Source organism: Pelophylax lessonae (genome assembly GCF_965119305.1).
Source record: "Pelophylax lessonae genome assembly, chromosome: 4".
Taxonomy (NCBI): Eukaryota; Metazoa; Chordata; class Amphibia; order Anura; family Ranidae; genus Pelophylax; species Pelophylax lessonae.
In genome coordinates, this window is record NC_138771.1 from 521,511,683 (window position 1) to 521,528,529 (window position 16,847).

The following is a 16,847-nucleotide window of genomic DNA, read 5'->3' on the forward strand; positions in this document are numbered from 1 at the left end:
CTCCACCCAAAATGTATATCAGTTCCTCAGAGGGGTGCTGGAAAGTTACAGCGTATGTGAATGCTTGACTCTAGTGTAGGTTTTTAATAGTTATGGATTTAACTTAGTAAAAGTTTTATGTTATTGGTTATGTTGGTGTATAAGTAACTAATATACATGTTTCAATGTATAATAAGACATCTGATTTCATTGTACTGTGGGAAGTTGGGAACATCTGGCCTCTCTCTGATCTGTGCAGTGGCAAATCATCCATGTGTTCAAAGTGTTCACTGCACATGGGCCCAGAGGAGGACCACTGTGACCTACACTGCACCCATGGATGATCCTCCCTGGTTGACAGTCAGGGTGATCGGTGTGGCAGGGAGACAGTTGAGAGCACCGATCTTCCTGGATAGTTTTCAGTGGAACAGCTGACAGCCGCTTTTCCTCCTCTCCCTCCCGCGGCTGTCCACTAAAAAGCCATACAGGAGATTGGTGCTGGCAACTGTCCCTCCCGCCACACCAATCATCTCCGACTGTCCTCCATGTCCTCCTCCTCCACCCCCCCGCTATGTAATTTACCAGCCCTTTCCTATTCTAAATTGGACACAGTGAGTGATCGCTATTGATCGCTCCGATGTCTTTTGATAACTGAGCATAGTAAACTGTTTACTCTGCTTCATTTTATGAATGAACAGGAGCCTCTGTGGTTAAGCTGTTATTGGGCATCTTAGATCTTCATCGCAATGTACAGAGCCAATCAGAGGCTCTGTACCTTGTCACTGCTGTGAAGCGACCCCGAGTATAAACACTCCGTGTATTTACAAGCACTGAGCCCTTTTACAATGGAAAAATGAAGAGTAATGCTGGCCATACACTATACAAAAAATCAAATGAAATTCAGACAGTTCTTTCGTTTTTCGGCCAGGTAATGGGCATGAATCGGTAACTGATTGTAATGTTTTTGAGCTGAAAAAAATGAAGGATAAGTTTGGAAATTTTCTGCTGAATGATAAATTAAAAGGTTAATGTGTTTCTTGTCCAAACTGTTTGCACTAGGTATATGTAAAAAAAAAAAAAAAAAACAGATTTATGTCCATTGAATGATTTATTGGTCATTACAGGATGTTAGATCATTTGCTCTTATGGCCGAGTGTTCATTTTTCAAAAATTAGTTCGAACGATTTTTCATATAGTGTATGCCCGGCATTAGGCTAGGTTCAGCTGTGTGGCTATCATTGTTGCACCTCTGAAAATCGATTCTTAGTGGATCGCTTTTCAGTTGGCATTTGACAGGCAGTGAGGAGGCAATATGTTTTAACACTAAATGCTGCACCACTGGGCGATTATACAGTGGTGGTAAAGAGAAAAAAAGTGGATGCAAGTAAACCCACATTTCTCTTATGTCCTCCGACAGTCGCCGCCCATTCACACAGTCTTCACTTATGGGGTATTGACTTAATCTCCACAGGAGTTTCTAGGCATAAGACTTGTAAAAAACAATAAATCTACATAGTCACACCCATGGGGGCTGTCCTACTAGTCCAATACCCCCCTGCAATAGCCAACCCAATTCAGTTTGTCTTCTGCCTAGATTAGGAGTGGATAGGCTTCCCTGTGCTGGGGCTACAGTCTCAGCCTTCCTCTTTGTCATTATGATTTATTTTCTGGAAATGTAATTTTTCTTTACATTGCTAGCTGTTTCTTTTGTCAGCGCTAGTTTAGTTAGATCGTCGGATGAAGACGGCGTTGCGGAGCTGGGAATCGGACTGACCGTCCTGGTTCTCCAGGACAGAGGGTCAGATGGAATCCCAGCCCGCCACCGAGCGTTTCGCGGGCTATTTGTTCGCCCTGGCCTCATACACGACCCTCTGTCTGGGGTCGGCAGTCCATGTGTGTCTGTGGTGTCCCCTGTGTCTGTGCGTTTTTGGGCTCCCTGTTCCGGTCCCTGCGGGGGCGCTTCTCTCTCACAGCTGCGCTGTGTGGGGTTTTTGTCTGGCATGTCTGGCTTCGCTGTGGGCGCTCTTGCAGCATGCTATGTAGTGTATTTTCGCCCCATCCGGCGCCATTTTGTGTGTGGCAATGCGATCGTTCCGAGCACATGTCGGCGGCCATCTTGCCGAAGCCTCCCATTAGTTTACATCCATTTTCCCTTGGCCTGCAGCCTGGCTCAGCCTCCAGCGATGACATCACTTCCTCCTTTTTCACAGGAGAGTCCGAAGGAGCTGGTAACACTTTGTGGGGTTCTGTCCTGCTGTTCCTTTTCCTGCCTTGCCTTGTGTGCCTTTCCTGGTCAGTTTTGTCCCTGTGGGGGTTGTGTATATCACAGTCTTATAGAGGTGTGCTGGGGCAGCGCACTTAAAGGGCCAGGTTCAAAAAAAAAAAAAAAAAAAAACTTTCTTTTCTGCTATGGAATCCCAGGACAGCAAATTCCCGCCAGCCCTGGTGGGGGATTCAGGGTCATCTGCATCCTCTAACCAGACTGATTTGGCTGCTATTGTGGCAACTTTGGTGTCAAAAATGGATGTGCTGATGTCTGAACGTGCTGCTAGGAAAAGGCCTAGGATTTCCTTTTCTTCTGATTCTGAGTGTGACATGGTTGCTGTAGGTAGCATGGCTCTTTCAGGGTCTCGCTCTTCTCAGGACCCGCAAGAGTCTGAGGGGGAGGGGGAGGCGGAGGCCGCAGGGGTGGATGACTCCCCCCCCCCCCCTGGGTCACCCGAGGAACGCGCAGCTATGGATGAGTTGATCCTAGCAGTGAAGGAAACACTACATTTGGAGGATGAGCCCACTCCTCCGGGTGTTGTGTCCTCTTTTGGAACACACAGGACCCGCAAGACCGTGCAGGTTTTTCCTTGCCCCGCAGAATTTCACCATAAGGTGACTGAGCTATGGCGTAATTTGAAGCACACCTTCGTGGTGCCTAAGAAGTTTCAGGTTCTCTACCCTTTTGCGGCTACTACGGCTGTGCGTTGGTGTGTGCCTCCTCAAGTGGATCACACGGTGGGCAGGTTGAACAAGTCTACCCTGTTTCTCACTGAGGACTCCCCGTTGTTTCGGGATCCTACTGATAGGAGACTGGAGTCTCTTGCCCGTCATGCCTACATGGTGGCGGGTTCCATGCTCAAGCCATTTTCGCCTCTGTTATGGTGGCTCAGGCTGTGGCGGATTGGACCATGGTGCTCAAACGCACCCTCGTGGCCGACTCTGCCCCTGCCACTACTGTGGCCATGGTGGAGCAGATTCATCGTGGGGTCATGTATTTGTGCGATGCGGCTCTGAATGAGGCCCCATTGGCGATACGCCTGTCCAGTGTCGCTGTGGTTAACCGTCGATTAATCTGGTTGAAGTGCTGGTCGGCTGACCAGAAGTCCAGAAAGACGGTGGCTGACATCCCCTATGGAGGGTCTCGCCTTTTTGGGGAATCCTTGGATGAAATGGTTAAGGGTGTCACTGGGGGTAAGAGCACTCTGCTCCCCCAGAATCCCGAGGGCAAGTTTTTCCGTGGTAAGCGGGGCCCATCCTTTAAACCTACTCAAGGGTCCTTTCGTGCCTTCAGGGCACAGGACAAGGGGAAACCCTTCAAGGGCCAAGGTGGCCAGAAGAAGCCCTGGTTGGGTAAACAAAAATCCGGCCAGGCCGGTGCGGCGGCTCAGTCCGCCTCTGCCTGAAGGGGCGCCCTCACCCGTTACAGGGGTGGGGGACGTTTGCGCGGTTTCCTACAACCTTGGCTGCTCCGAATCAAGGACAGGTGGGTTCAGGAAATCATTCGGTCAGGGTACAAGATCGAATTTCTTTCAAGGCCGGCAAACAGATTCTTTCCCTCAAATCTTCATTTGACCCCAGGGCGGTTACAGGATCTGCATCAGGCTGTGCAGGATCTTCTCGCTCAGGGGGTGATTGTCCCGATGCCTCATCGGGACAGGTTTCGGGTTACTATTTGAATCTGTTCACTGTGCCCAGAAAGGAGGGCAAAGTGCGTCCGATTCTGGACGTAAAAGCGCTGAACCGCTTCGTGCACATTCAAAAATTCCGCATGGAATCACTCCGTTCAGTGGTGGCCTCCCTGAATCCGGGAGAGTTCCTGGCTTCCATAGACCTGAAGGATGCGTATCTCCACATCCCCATTTTCGAGGGTCATCAGAGGTACCTCCGATTTGCTATCGCGAAGGAACATTACCAGTTTGTGGCGCTACCTTTCGGTCTTGCTTCGGCTCCGTGGGTCTTTACCAAAGTCTTGGCGCCTGTTCTGGGCCTGTTGCGGGCACAGGGCATCGCGGTCTTGGGATATCTGGACGATCTCCTGTTAAGATCGAGTGCCAGTCAGGACCTGCTGCGCGATCTGTCCACTACGGTCCAGACGCTTCAGGAGTTCGGTTGGACGATCAACGTTCAGAAGTCGACCTTGTCGCCTTCGGTTCGTCTCCAGTATCTGGGAATGGTTCTGGACTCTGCTCAAGCAAACGTGTTCTTGCCGGAGGACAAGCTCCGGACTCTGCAGAACGAAGTCAGATCACTCAGGAACAACGACTCCTCATCACTAAGGACCTGTATGCGGTCCCTGGGGTTGATGGTGTCAACCTTCGAGGCAATACAATTTGCCCAGTTTCACACGAGATCTCTCCAGGCGGAGATCCTCGCCAGGTGGGATAGACTGCCTCAGTCCTTGGACCTGAGGGTGTCTCTGAGTCACCAGACCAGAATGGATCTCTTGTGGTGGCTTCAGTCCCCGACGGTGTCGGACGAAAAATCCTTCCGGCCAATTCTGTGGACGGTAGTGACCACAGATGCCAGCCTGTCGGGCTGGGGTGGCATCCTGGGCAAGCTGTCTGCCCAGGGCACCTGGTCGAAGGAGGAATTGGTCGGAATGCCTCAAGGGCCATTCTGTGCGGGTGCAGACGGACAATGCCACTGCGGTGGCTTACATCAACCACCAAGGGGGCACCAGGAGTGCCCGGTCGGCCCAGGATGTAACCGGTATTCTGTCTTGGGCCGAGACTCATGTCCCGGCGTTGTCGGCAGTTCACATTCCGGGTGTGGAGAACTGGCAGGCCGACTATCTGAGCCGCCAGACCTTGTACCAGGGGGAATGGTCCCTTCACCCAGAGGTGTTTCAAATGCTGTGTGCGAAGTGGGGATCCCCGGATGTGGATCTGTTCGCGTCTCGGCTGAACCACAAGGTGGAAAGGTTCATGGCAAGAACGCGCGATCCTCTGGCAGACGCCTCCGATGCGCTGGTGGTGCCTTGGAGTCAGTATCGTCTGATATATGCCTTTCCTCCACTTCAGCTGTTGTCCAGGTTCCTTCACAGGTTGGCCTCGGAACCATCACTGGTGATTCTGGTGGCACCAGACTGGCCTCGCCGGTCTTGGTACGCGGACATCGTTCACCTGGCCATAGAGCCTCCGTGGCAGCTGCCGATGCAAGAAGATCTGCTGTCCCAGGGACCGATCTTCCATCTTGCTTTACAGTCGCTGGCTTTAACGGCATGGCTGTTGAAAGCCAGGTCCTGAGAGACAGGGGTCTCTCCTCAGGTTATTCCTACTTTGATCAAGGCTAGAAAAGCCTCTTCTGGCAAGATTTATTACCGTACTTGGAAAGCTTATTTTGCCTGGTGTGAGTCCAGGGGTTCCTCTCCTCGTTCTTACTCAGTGTCGAGAGTGTTAGCTTTCCTCCAGACTGGGGTGGACAAGCGCCTTGCGCTGGCCACAATTAAAGGTCAGGTCTCTGCCCTGGCTGTTCTTTTCCAGCGCCCTGTGGCGTCTCATTCCTTAATCCGCACCTTTATTCTAGGTGTGTGGCACTTGGCCCCTCCTAGGAAGGAGCCTTTACCTCCATGGGACTTGAACTTGGTTCTGCCCGTGTTACAGAGTTTCCCGTTTGAAAACATCAGGGAAATCTCGTTGCCTATGCTATCAAAAAAGGTGGCTTTCTTGGTGGCGATCACCTCTGCACGCAGGGCGTCGGAGTTGGCGGCCTTGTCTTGCCGCTCACCTTACCTGGTGGTTAATAGGGATAAGGTGGTCTTGCGACCTAATCAGTCCTTCTTGCCGAAGGTTGTTTCGGAATTTCACCTAAATGAGGACATTGTTTTGCCTTCGCTTTGCGCGAATCCCAAGCATCCTAAAGAGGTTGCTTTGCATGCCTTGAATGTTGTCCGGGCGATCAGGGTCTACCTGTCGTCGACTGAATCCTTTCGGAAATCGGATTCTTTGTTTGTCCTTCCTGAGGGACCTCGGAAGGGTTTGGCTGCGTCTGCAGCAACCATTGCCAAATGGATCAGACAGACCATTATACAGGCCTATTCGTTGCGGGAACGGGTTCCTCCCTTCCCTGTCAAGGCGCACTCTACAAGGTCGATGAGTATGTCCTGGGCCTATCGGCATCAGGCCTCGGTGGCCCAGGTGTGCAAGGCCGCGACTTGGTCGTCGGCGCACACTTTCTCAAAATTCTACAAAATTGATGTTCTGGCATCAGCTGGTGCATCTTTTGGCCGCAAAGTGCTCTGTGCGGCTGTTCCTTAGGGAACCCTGGTTTTATCCGGGTTCCTGGCTGTTGGGGTTTTTTCCCCTTTGGTTATTTGTTTTCCTGGGTTGTTGCTCATGTTGAGCCTTTTGTTTTTTGTTACCCAGAAGGTTACCTTCTTGTACATGTAAGGTTCCTTTCTCTGACGTGGGTACTACGTTGCCTTTCTGGCGGTTGCGTTGCCCACCCCTCATGTCTACACTGCTTTGGGACATCCCCATAAGTGAAGACTGTTTGAATGGGCGGCGACTGTCGGAGGACGTAAGAGTAAACTGGGGGGTATTGGACTAGTAGGACAGCCCCCATGGGTGTGACTATGTAGATTTATTGTTCTTTTACAAGTCTTATGCCTAGAAACTCCTGTGGAGATGAAGTCAATACCCCATAAGTGAAGACTGTGTGAATGGGCGGCGACTGTCGGAGGACTCAGAGAAAGGAATTTTACGGTAAGATTTTACAAAAATTCAGTTTTTTGGTCTTTTTTCCACTATATATATTTTAAAAAAAATGTAAAACCCTGTGTTTATTAAATATCACAAAGAATAGCCCCATCCATCTCAAAACATTGATATTTGGGTTCAATGTTGCATGACTGAGTCCCCATCCATCTCAAAACATTGATATTTGGGTTCAATGTTGCATGACTGAGTAACCTCAATTAAACATAATACACATACCGTGCTAAATTCTGATGTGACCTTAATCCGCTGTTCATTGCTGCATGTATGAGAACTTGACTAAAGAGGTCTCTCTGAAGATTAGAACACACACAAAATAAATATTTGATAGGTGAAACAGCATGACAGCAAGCCATCGAAGGGCACATCACACTTGGGAAATGCCACAGTGCCTACCCCATAGTACCTTCCCTCTTGTTCTGGTGACAACTGTAAGGTCTATTCACACTTGTGCACTGTAGTAATGCAAATTTAATCGCTCATATTACCGTAAACCAACCTGCTCTGTGTACAGACCATTATGGTATTAATACATTTGAATGGCACCACAAGGCATTGTACGATAGAGAGCAACACAATGCAGTGCACCACAATGCACATACCATGGGCTGAAGTTTGCTGACTTGCAAAGAAAAACAAACATTCATGTGTGTTCTTTGGACTTTAGTCCATTGCGTGCATTGGCACAACATGTGTAAATGCAACAATAGATGGAGAGTAGGGCCTAAAACTATGGACTATTAATTTCTGTCTTGTGACAATGGCAACCAGGACAAATAGCAAGGGTGATGCTACCTAAAGGTGACAATAGACATTAGTATCAATTTTGACAGATACTAGATTTGTGGGGCCATTAAACCCCTAATCCTCCCATAAAAGCCCAATTCATACTCAATGGAAGTAAGAATTAGCAACACATTTACATACATTTATGAAATATTGGACCTTCTAACAGAACGTAGACTTGCATTGGAGCATGTGCCAGTTTATGATGTATATTGATAAGAAAATGAATTTAAAAAGGCCAGAAATTGCTTACCTGAGCGTTGCTGCCCCCTATTTGTAAAATATTGTAGCGAATCGGGTACATGAGCTCTATGACCTTGTCGTAATTTCCGGTGTCAAATTCCACAAGTGCCTGACACAGCGGCAGGCCAAGGTCACTGATACGAGCATGCTGACAGTTTTCACCTGGTGATCTAAAAAACATCACAAAATGTTATATGTCAGTCTGATGACAGTAGATATATGACAAAGGCTCAATGTTGACAGGCTTTTGTTTATGTCCGATCTGCATCTCTCCCTATAAAAGTCCATGGGAATGCAGAGCAGTTGGACAAATCAGGTTTACATAACTTATAAGCAGGTGAGAAGGAGGTCAAATGCATGTGTCGGCAAACTGTGCTACTTGCTTGCATGAATAAATACAAAGCTTCCTCTGATTGGCTAAGTCAGAGATAGTGACAATATCCGCCTGCATCAGCCAACTACAGTAAACTTATACAATGTTCCCAGTCAACAGCTGAGCAGAACTCAGCATGACTCAATTTTGTTCCAGGAATGGGACAGGAAGTTCCCATCCCACTGCTGGAACATAGTGTATACTGTATGTAGCTGAAACTACATACAGGTTATGCAGCACTCCCAGTCACTTCATCTGTTAGTGAAGCTTGGTCCAAAGAACTATTTAAACTTCACTGAAAAAGTTTTAGGCAACATTGGCCAAAGGACAATAAGGAAAAGAAGGGAACAGGAAGGGGAAGGGAAGTGGGGCACATAGGATTTTAATGGTACCATAGGAAAGCATGAACAATTGGATAAAATCTAAAAAACAAAAATGATTACAAAATTAATGAAAAAAATAATAGAACATATGACAACCAATAGTACATTATACGCACATTAGAAATTGGTCAGTTCAAGAGGCTCATTTGCAGTAGTACAATTTTACCCGTGTTGTAAAAATACAACATGTATCCGGGTTCTGTCTTGGTCCACATTGACATGTTTCAAGCCCGAAGCTGCTTCTTCAGGAGTATAGGAACATGAAAGGACCAAAATCCTGCAAGGACAAAACATACATAAGTCCACAATATACAACCAATAAAAAACAAATACATTTCGTTTGTTACACATCCTTTGATAGCTGTGGAGAATCACAAATGCTCACCCTGGGTAACAATACCACCAAGTATCGAATTCAGAAAGGGCGCCAAAAATACTTTCCCCTGGGGGCGAGTGCAGGAGTAGATACAGTTAGCCAACCTGGGTGGTACAGATAAGGTAATACAAAGATCAATATCCTAATCATGTCAGATGAGAAAGATAGCAGCAGATGATCTAAATATCCCAAGTACATGCTACACTAGTATTGCAGACGGGAAACCTCCTAGTATGTGGCCATTGTAGGGAGATAGTCCAAATGCCCAATCAAAAATAGATATGTTGGAAACTGACCCAGAGGCAAAAACTAAAATCTATACAGATTTATAAAAATAACATATATGACTGAAAGCATGTTATCACTTGCAAAAGGCATGTTGTAGCCTATAATAAATGGCAGGCAGACTTGTACATACCAAGAAAGCATGCGCTGAGAGTAAAATCAGATCAAACAGGAAAGGCCTTTAATAGTTGGACACTGATGATAATGTTGTTGTACTCAGTCACAATAGTGTCACTTTGCTAAAGTAGTGAGTGTACAGCTTGTATAACAGTGTAAATTTGCTGTCCCCTTAAAATAACTCAACACACAGCCAATAATGTCTAAACTGCTGGCAACAAAAGTGAGTACACCCCTAAGTGGAAATGTCCAAAATGGGCCCAAAGTGTCAATATTTTGTGTTGCCACCATTATTTTCCAGCAATGCCTTAACCCTCTTGGGCATGAAGTTCACCAGAGCTTCACAGGTTGCCACTGGAATCCTCTTCTACTCCTCCATGATGACATCATAGAGCTGGTGGATGTTAGGGACCTTGCACTGCCTGTTTTGACCATAAACAACTTACAAGCAAAGTCCAAATGACTGATCTCTTCAGCAAAGTGACACTATTGTGACTGAGTACAACAACATTATCATCAGTGTCCAACTATTAAAGGCCTTTCCTCTTTGATCTGATACTCTTGATGCATGCTTTCTTGGTATGCACAAGTCCGCCTGCCATTTATTATAGGCTACAACATGCCCTTGTTAATATATACCCCCTTTTTAAAAATTAGCAAGTCTTTTCCTTTTTTGACATGTAGAAGCTAGCTTGTTGCCTTTTGCAAGTGATAACATGCTTTCAGTAATATACATTATTTTTATAAATCTGTATAGATTTTAAATTTCGCCTTGGTAACAGTTTCCAACATATCTATTTTTGATTGGGCATTTGGACTATCTCCCTACAATAGCCACATACTAGGAGGTTTCCTGTCTGCAATACTAGTGTGGCATGAACTGAGGATATTTAGATAATCTGGTGCTATATCTTTCTCACCTGACATGATTATGATATTGATCTTTGTATTACCTTATTTGCACCACCCAGGTTGTCTAACTGTATCTACTCTCGCACTCGCCCCCAGGGGAAAGAATTATTGGCGCCCTTTCTGAATTCGATACTTGGTGGTATTTTACCCAGGGTGAGCATCTCCACAGCTATCAAACTGTGTGTAACAAAAGAAATGTATTTATTATTTTATTGGTTGTAGATTGTGGATATATGTATTATTATTATTATACAGGATTTATATAGCGCCAACAGTTTGCGCAGCGCTTTACAATGTGAAGGAAGACAATACAGTTACAGTACAGTTCAAAACAGGAGGAACTAGAGGGCCCTGCTCGTTAGAGCTTACAATCTATGTTTTGTCCTTGCAGGGCTTTGGTCCTTTCATGTTCCTATACTCCTGAAGAAGCAGCTTTGGCCACGAAACATGTCGAGTGTGGCCCAACTGCAGACTAGAACCCGGATACATGTTTTATTTTTACAACACGGGTAAAACTGTACTATTGCAATTGAGCCTCTTGAACTGACCAATTATTAATAAATGCATATTGTACTATTGATTGTCATATGTTCTATTATTTTTGTCATTAATTTTGTAATACATTTTTTTTATTTTATTCAATTGTTTATGCTTTTCTATGGTACCATGAAAAGCCTACATGCCCCACTTCCCTTCCCCTCCCTGTTCCCTTCTTTTCCTCATTGTCCTTTGACCAATGTTGCCTAAAGCATGTTTACTATGACATGGGATGAAGGTACCTTGTAAATACATAAAATAGTTTTAAGGAGCACTAGCTATCTATAAACTTCACTAAAAGATGGAGATCAGCTTTAAAGTAGAAGAAAAGTCTTAGTATATCTATCTAATGCCATGCAGCTGTCGCTGCAGTGCATATAGACAGAATGTTTCTACAAAGAGGCTGCAGAAGATAAGCATTGCTGAGATGTAACATAGGATTAAATTAAGGTAAAATACAAGTACTTTTCAGGTTTTTAAACATGGCACTTATTTACGATAGACAGTGCTTTAGTGGTCTGCCTGCCACAGTCAACACAAGGAAAGCAAAGGGAAATATTTAAAAGGCCTGTGCTTATTTAAAAGTAGAATGAATGAATGCTTGAAAAATAAAAGCCAGGAGAGCCAGTTAACCACTTAACGCATAACCACGTATTCCTATGTTGGCAGAATTTAAGTGGTTGTACCAGGGCGATGACTCTAGCTAGAGGCATCATCCCGGTAGAGTTTTTTTGAGTCAGCGGTCGGCTTTCCAGTGGTAAAAACCGATGTGACTCTGGAGCCGCTCGATTGTTACCCCAGCGAGCCGGAGGGGACGCCTCCCCCCACACGCGGCTCTGCCTAGGTCTCCTGTCCCACCGGGAGACTCGAGCAACCAGCCGGTGCGTCCGCCGGCTGGATGGAGTCCCGATCAAATCTGGATGCGGCGTCCATGATGTCACGTCTGGGGCACCAAAATTAAAAAGTGAGTGTATTCAAAAATGCAGTTTTCGGCGTTTTGAATACATGGAAGTGTAGTGGAGGGGTCTAATGTCTTTTAGACCCTCGATTCCTCCATAAAGAGTACCTGTCACTGCCTATTGCTGTCACAAGGGATGTTTACATTGCTTGTGACAGCAATAAAAGTGATGTGATTTTTTTTTTTTAAAAAAACCTGTGGTAAAATTAAAAAAGAAATAGGAAAAAAAAAAAAAACGTGCACGTAAAAAACTTATACGGAAGTCGCGCCCGCAAATGAAATCGCTGTTCAAACCACACATGTGAGGTATCGCCGTGATCGCCAGAGCGAGAGCAATCATTGTAAAAAAAAAAGCTACAACTGGTAACTATTAAAATTTTTTAAAACAACGACTATGGAGATTTTTATTGACCGTAGTTTGTCGCCATTCCGCGGGTGTACACAATTTTAAACCATAACATGTTAGGTATCTATTTACTCAACGTGACATCATCTTTCGCAATATACAAAAATATTTAATTTTTCCCAAAAAAATGGCGTTTGAAAGACCGCTGTGCAATAAATATTACAATGACTGCCATTTTATTCTCCAGAGTCTTTGCTTAAAAAATATATATAATGTTTGGGTGTTCTAAGTAGTTTTCTAGCAAAAAAATACTGATTTTAACTTGTGAACAAAATGTGTCAAAAATGGGCTCGGTCCAGAAGTGGTTAAACTCGTAAGACTGAATGTCCAGTTGCAAGCTTCACACATGTTATAAATTGGCAGTAACAGGAAGGTTGTGGTGTGGACTTATATTGCAAGCTCTCCTTTCTAATTTAGGTTATATAATTTTGAATTCAGCAGGAGATTCAACTGGGAGAATGTAGGTTTTGTGGCAGCTTTATGGCTTTTCCTTATTGATATGATTATTTTTCTTCTATGTGCAATTTTGTTACATACGTAGAAAGTTCTTTCAATGTTTCCAGCATCTGGGTTGTTATCCCAACATCCTTTGCACCTAAGGAAGACATCAGCAAGTGAAGATCATTAAAGATCAACAAGTGGTCGTTGGTATGCTTCTTCGTAACTTGGACAAGTTTGTTCCATCTGTCTCCCACATCCACACCTGGACACACATTAAACATAAAAAGAAAAGAAAATATTTGATATTTCTGTCTGCTCAAGATGCTGCATTGTAGTTCATTTTTAGACATCGGAATACAGTTTGTTGGTCTATATATATATAAATACATTCTGCAGTGGGGGAGAAGAATCCCTTCACAATGTAACATGGTAGAGCAGTTTGGGGGGTGGGGGTCCGATTTTCACCATGTTACATATTACACGCTAAACACAGGTGTAACATAAAACATGGTGCAAAAGGTGGAGTTAGCCTGTAAAAATGTTTTAAAGCTTGATTATAGGCATATAAAAACACAAGTTAATGTAGCTCTGTATTAATACCTAATTAAAGCTGAAATGGGGCAGAAGTTTTATCGCGTTTATACAGTTCATACTATTTAATTTAGTCACCCAGCCTCTGATAAATTCCCAATTGAATGCAGTATAACAAGGGGTCATTCTTCTGTATATGCATTTCATAAGACTGGTGACCGACGTGCCCGCTTTTTCCTCACCACTGATCTTGTACCATCCCCAGTGTAGTTTCTTCATAAGAAGGCAGCAATGTAATTGTGTTACCACCCGCTGTAGTAGGAATACCCTGAGAGTCTGGTCTGGCCCACCCACTCACTGGCACTCATTGACTCTCTCATTCTCCCTATTGCTACTATAATTCCTAATGCATTATGAAAATTGTAATTTGTTACGCCCTGACAGCAAGTGGCATTGGAGCTTTACTAATACCACGGCCAGGTGCTTGGGAATAGCCATGTTTTTTTTAAAAAGTAACTAAGCCACAGAGATTATGAAGGTAAATTTCTCAGTAAATAAACCCGTTAAAAAATATGCACCTTTTAGTAACTAGCCTAGAGTTCAGCATTAAAAGTTTATTTTTTTTTTTTTTTATTGCAAGCATTGTAAATACCTAAATTTGACAGGGTATTAGCCTTTGGCGATTCCTGTACAGCAAAGCTCAGACTGGGGAAAGGGAGGGGCAGGACTGAGTGTCAATTGGGTGTGCGGCATGCATAGCCATAAGGAATATGCAGAGGAGAGATCAGAGTGAGCACAGGTACGACTACATTAAACTGCTGCACTTTCACTGTCTAGGCAGAAGACTGTGGTGAAAAAAGAATAATGCTGTATACCTCAACTGTACTGCATTCTGTGTCACCTGCCTGGTTGTGCTGTGTGGCAGGTTGTGTAAATCTCAGAACTGTATGGACAAAAATACAAATCATTTTTAAGGGGAAAAAGCTAGCTTTTACAGTATGTATTTCATCTGGGTATTTTACCCTTTACTTGAAGCTTAGGTTTAATTTTCACAACATATCTGCATTGAATGTAAATTGTGATAAGAAGGCAAAAAAGGCTTTGTCATGGAACATCTTGAGACAACATGGCATGTACAGTGGATTATCGGAACAAACATTATACACTGAAACGCATTTAATGAGGTTCAGTCTGGTTTGTTCACTTGTCTATAGAACGAATGCGCACACAAAAAAAAAAATACGGTAATGCAGAAACCAGTTTGAAAAAAATTGATCAGGTGGGAGAAGAGAAATCATAGTGTATCAGTAGGATCAATGGAAAGTGCAGGTAATGTAAGTACCAAAAACATGGAGAGTGATGGAAATTATGCTGCTAATTCAAAACAGCAGTAATAATAGGATGGTATAACCATGATTGCCGAATCCTGGAGAATGTTTTCCTTGGTGTATTTGCACTGTATAAAAGGTAAAGAAGTTAAAGTGGACCTAAACATAAAAAGTGAAGACTTGCTATCTTATAGGAAACATCTAGAAATGTTTATTGTAAATCAGCAGTTATCTGAAAAATCTAGTTCTTCTGAAAGACAGAAGTGAATGTCCTGTGTCCACAGCCTCACACCTGTATATCTGTATTACAAGTTTATCTAAAGTACTGCTGCCTCTGACTGTGATTTGGAGGAAGATATGTTGACATCACTACTGTGCTGCTCACTGTTCTCCTTGCTGGAGAAGAATCTGTAACTGAAGAACTACAGTGCAATGATCTCCCTATTCCTGCTTCATTCATTCGTTCATTCATTCAGTGTATCTTTTTTTTTTCCTCCTCTCCTGCTGCTTCTTGAAAAATACCCCACCATTTTTCAGATCACCAGCTGTCAGAGAGGACAGTTCTGATAGGAGGAAGCAAAGCCCTGCCTCTAGCAAGATGGCCACACAGAGACACAGTGCAGGTCAAGGAATGGGGAGAAGATCAGCTGCAGGGAGATGACTATCGACTTGGCCTTTGCCCTCTGCTTGCCTTTTTTGTGCATAGCTTCCACAGATTAACCACACTTTTGTACAAGGATGCAGGGTCATAGTGCAGCCATTCTCAACCAGGGTTCCACCAGAGGTTGCTAGGGGTTTATTGAGCTGTGGTTGATTGACCTCCTATGTGATAGTGCCTGTACAGTTTTGGGTCCAGTGCCATTGGACAGAGCCAGCAGCAGGACACCAGTGATCTTTTTTGGTGTCAGTAAAGCTGCCATTCTGACCACCAACCACCAAAGTAAGGGGCATTCTTGGTACTAACCCCTGATGAGTTAACTTTAACAGGGGTTCCCTGATACCTAAATATTTTTCAAGAGTTCCTTGTAGTAAGAAGTATGAGAAAGGCTGCCATATACACTTGCAGCCACACTGTAAATATCAAGATGTACCTTTTTTTTTTTTTTTTTTTTTTTTTATTAAAGATGATGTCTTCCAGCTGCACGGCCTGTCCAGGTCTCCTAAAACCTGTTTAGTAGGGATGCACCGAAATGAAAATTCTGGGCCGAAACCGAAAATGCAGGATGCCCTTGGCCGAAAACCAAAAATGACTTTTTCCCCCCAAAAAATTTAAAATAGATAGAACAGGGTCCTACACCAAAAACAGGTAGCGACGTACACTTGTAGCTGCCACCCTGTCACAGTATATGTACTGTGATAGGTTGGCAAGAGGTTAATTTAAATTACCAATAGTATTTGTATTATGCAGCATGAGGGGGTTAATGTATTGCCACTGCTGGTCACTCATCTATTAGTGACTGACCAGTGGCAGTTAATTAACCCCTTTGTGCTGCATTAGTGCAACCAGTATCAGTGTTAATTAACACTGGTTGCACTAATGCAGCACAAAGGGGTTAATTAACTGCCACTGGTCGGTCACTAATGCATCAGTGACCAGCAGTGGCAATACATTAACCCCCCTAATGCTGCATAATACTAATACCATTGGTAAGCTGCCTCAGTCCCCCCCCCCCCCCCACTGCCTCAGCGTCCCCCTCGGCAGTACACCCTCCCCTTCTCTGGCTCAGCGTCCCTCCCCATCCCAACGATTCAATCTCCTTACTGTCACTCTGCTGAGTGCTCCTCCGGTGTCCTTCATTCAAAAGAAGCGCCTTTGGCCGGCAGCCCGCCTCCCAGTGATGTCACTACTACTACGATCTGTGTATGAATGAAGTGACACACCGGGCGGGAGGGAGGGCTAACGGCCGCTAATAGATATAACTATGTGATCCTTCACTTCACTTCCCTGTCGGGACTGTGTGAATGAATTGACCTGACACCGGGCGGGGGGAGCGGCCGCTAATAACTATAACTGTCAGCGGAGATACATGCCTGACAGGGAAGTGAAGGCTAACATTAGTTACAGCTATTAGCGGCCGCTCCCCCCGCCCTCCCGCCCGGTGTAAGGTCAGTTCATTCACACACAGTCCCGCTGACAGTGAAGTGAAGGCTCACATAGTTATATCTATTAGCGGCCGCTCGCCCGCCCTCCCGCCCGGTATGTCACTTC

The 16,847-nt window shown here is 44.9% G+C and overlaps 2 protein-coding genes across 3 annotated transcripts in view; one reads left to right on the forward strand and one right to left on the reverse strand.

Annotated features, from left to right (window-relative positions):
- DNM1L (dynamin 1 like) overlaps positions 1–16,847 on the forward strand; it is a 497,546-nt gene that overhangs the window by 177,551 nt on the left and 303,148 nt on the right. The gene's annotated exons all lie outside the window — the stretch shown is intronic.
- The window catches only part of TTC38 (tetratricopeptide repeat domain 38), a 97,944-nt gene that overhangs the window by 377 nt on the left and 80,720 nt on the right, over positions 1–16,847 (reverse strand). For both annotated transcript variants that reach the window (XM_082256174.1, XM_082256173.1), the window contains 3 exons: positions 12,876–13,041; positions 8,002–8,161; positions 7,182–7,255 (listed from right to left, as the gene is read on the reverse strand). In XM_082256174.1, coding sequence (XP_082112300.1) covers positions 7,182–7,255; positions 8,002–8,161; positions 12,876–13,041 — 400 coding nt within the window. The remainder of the gene's footprint in view (positions 1–7,181; positions 7,256–8,001; positions 8,162–12,875; positions 13,042–16,847) is intronic.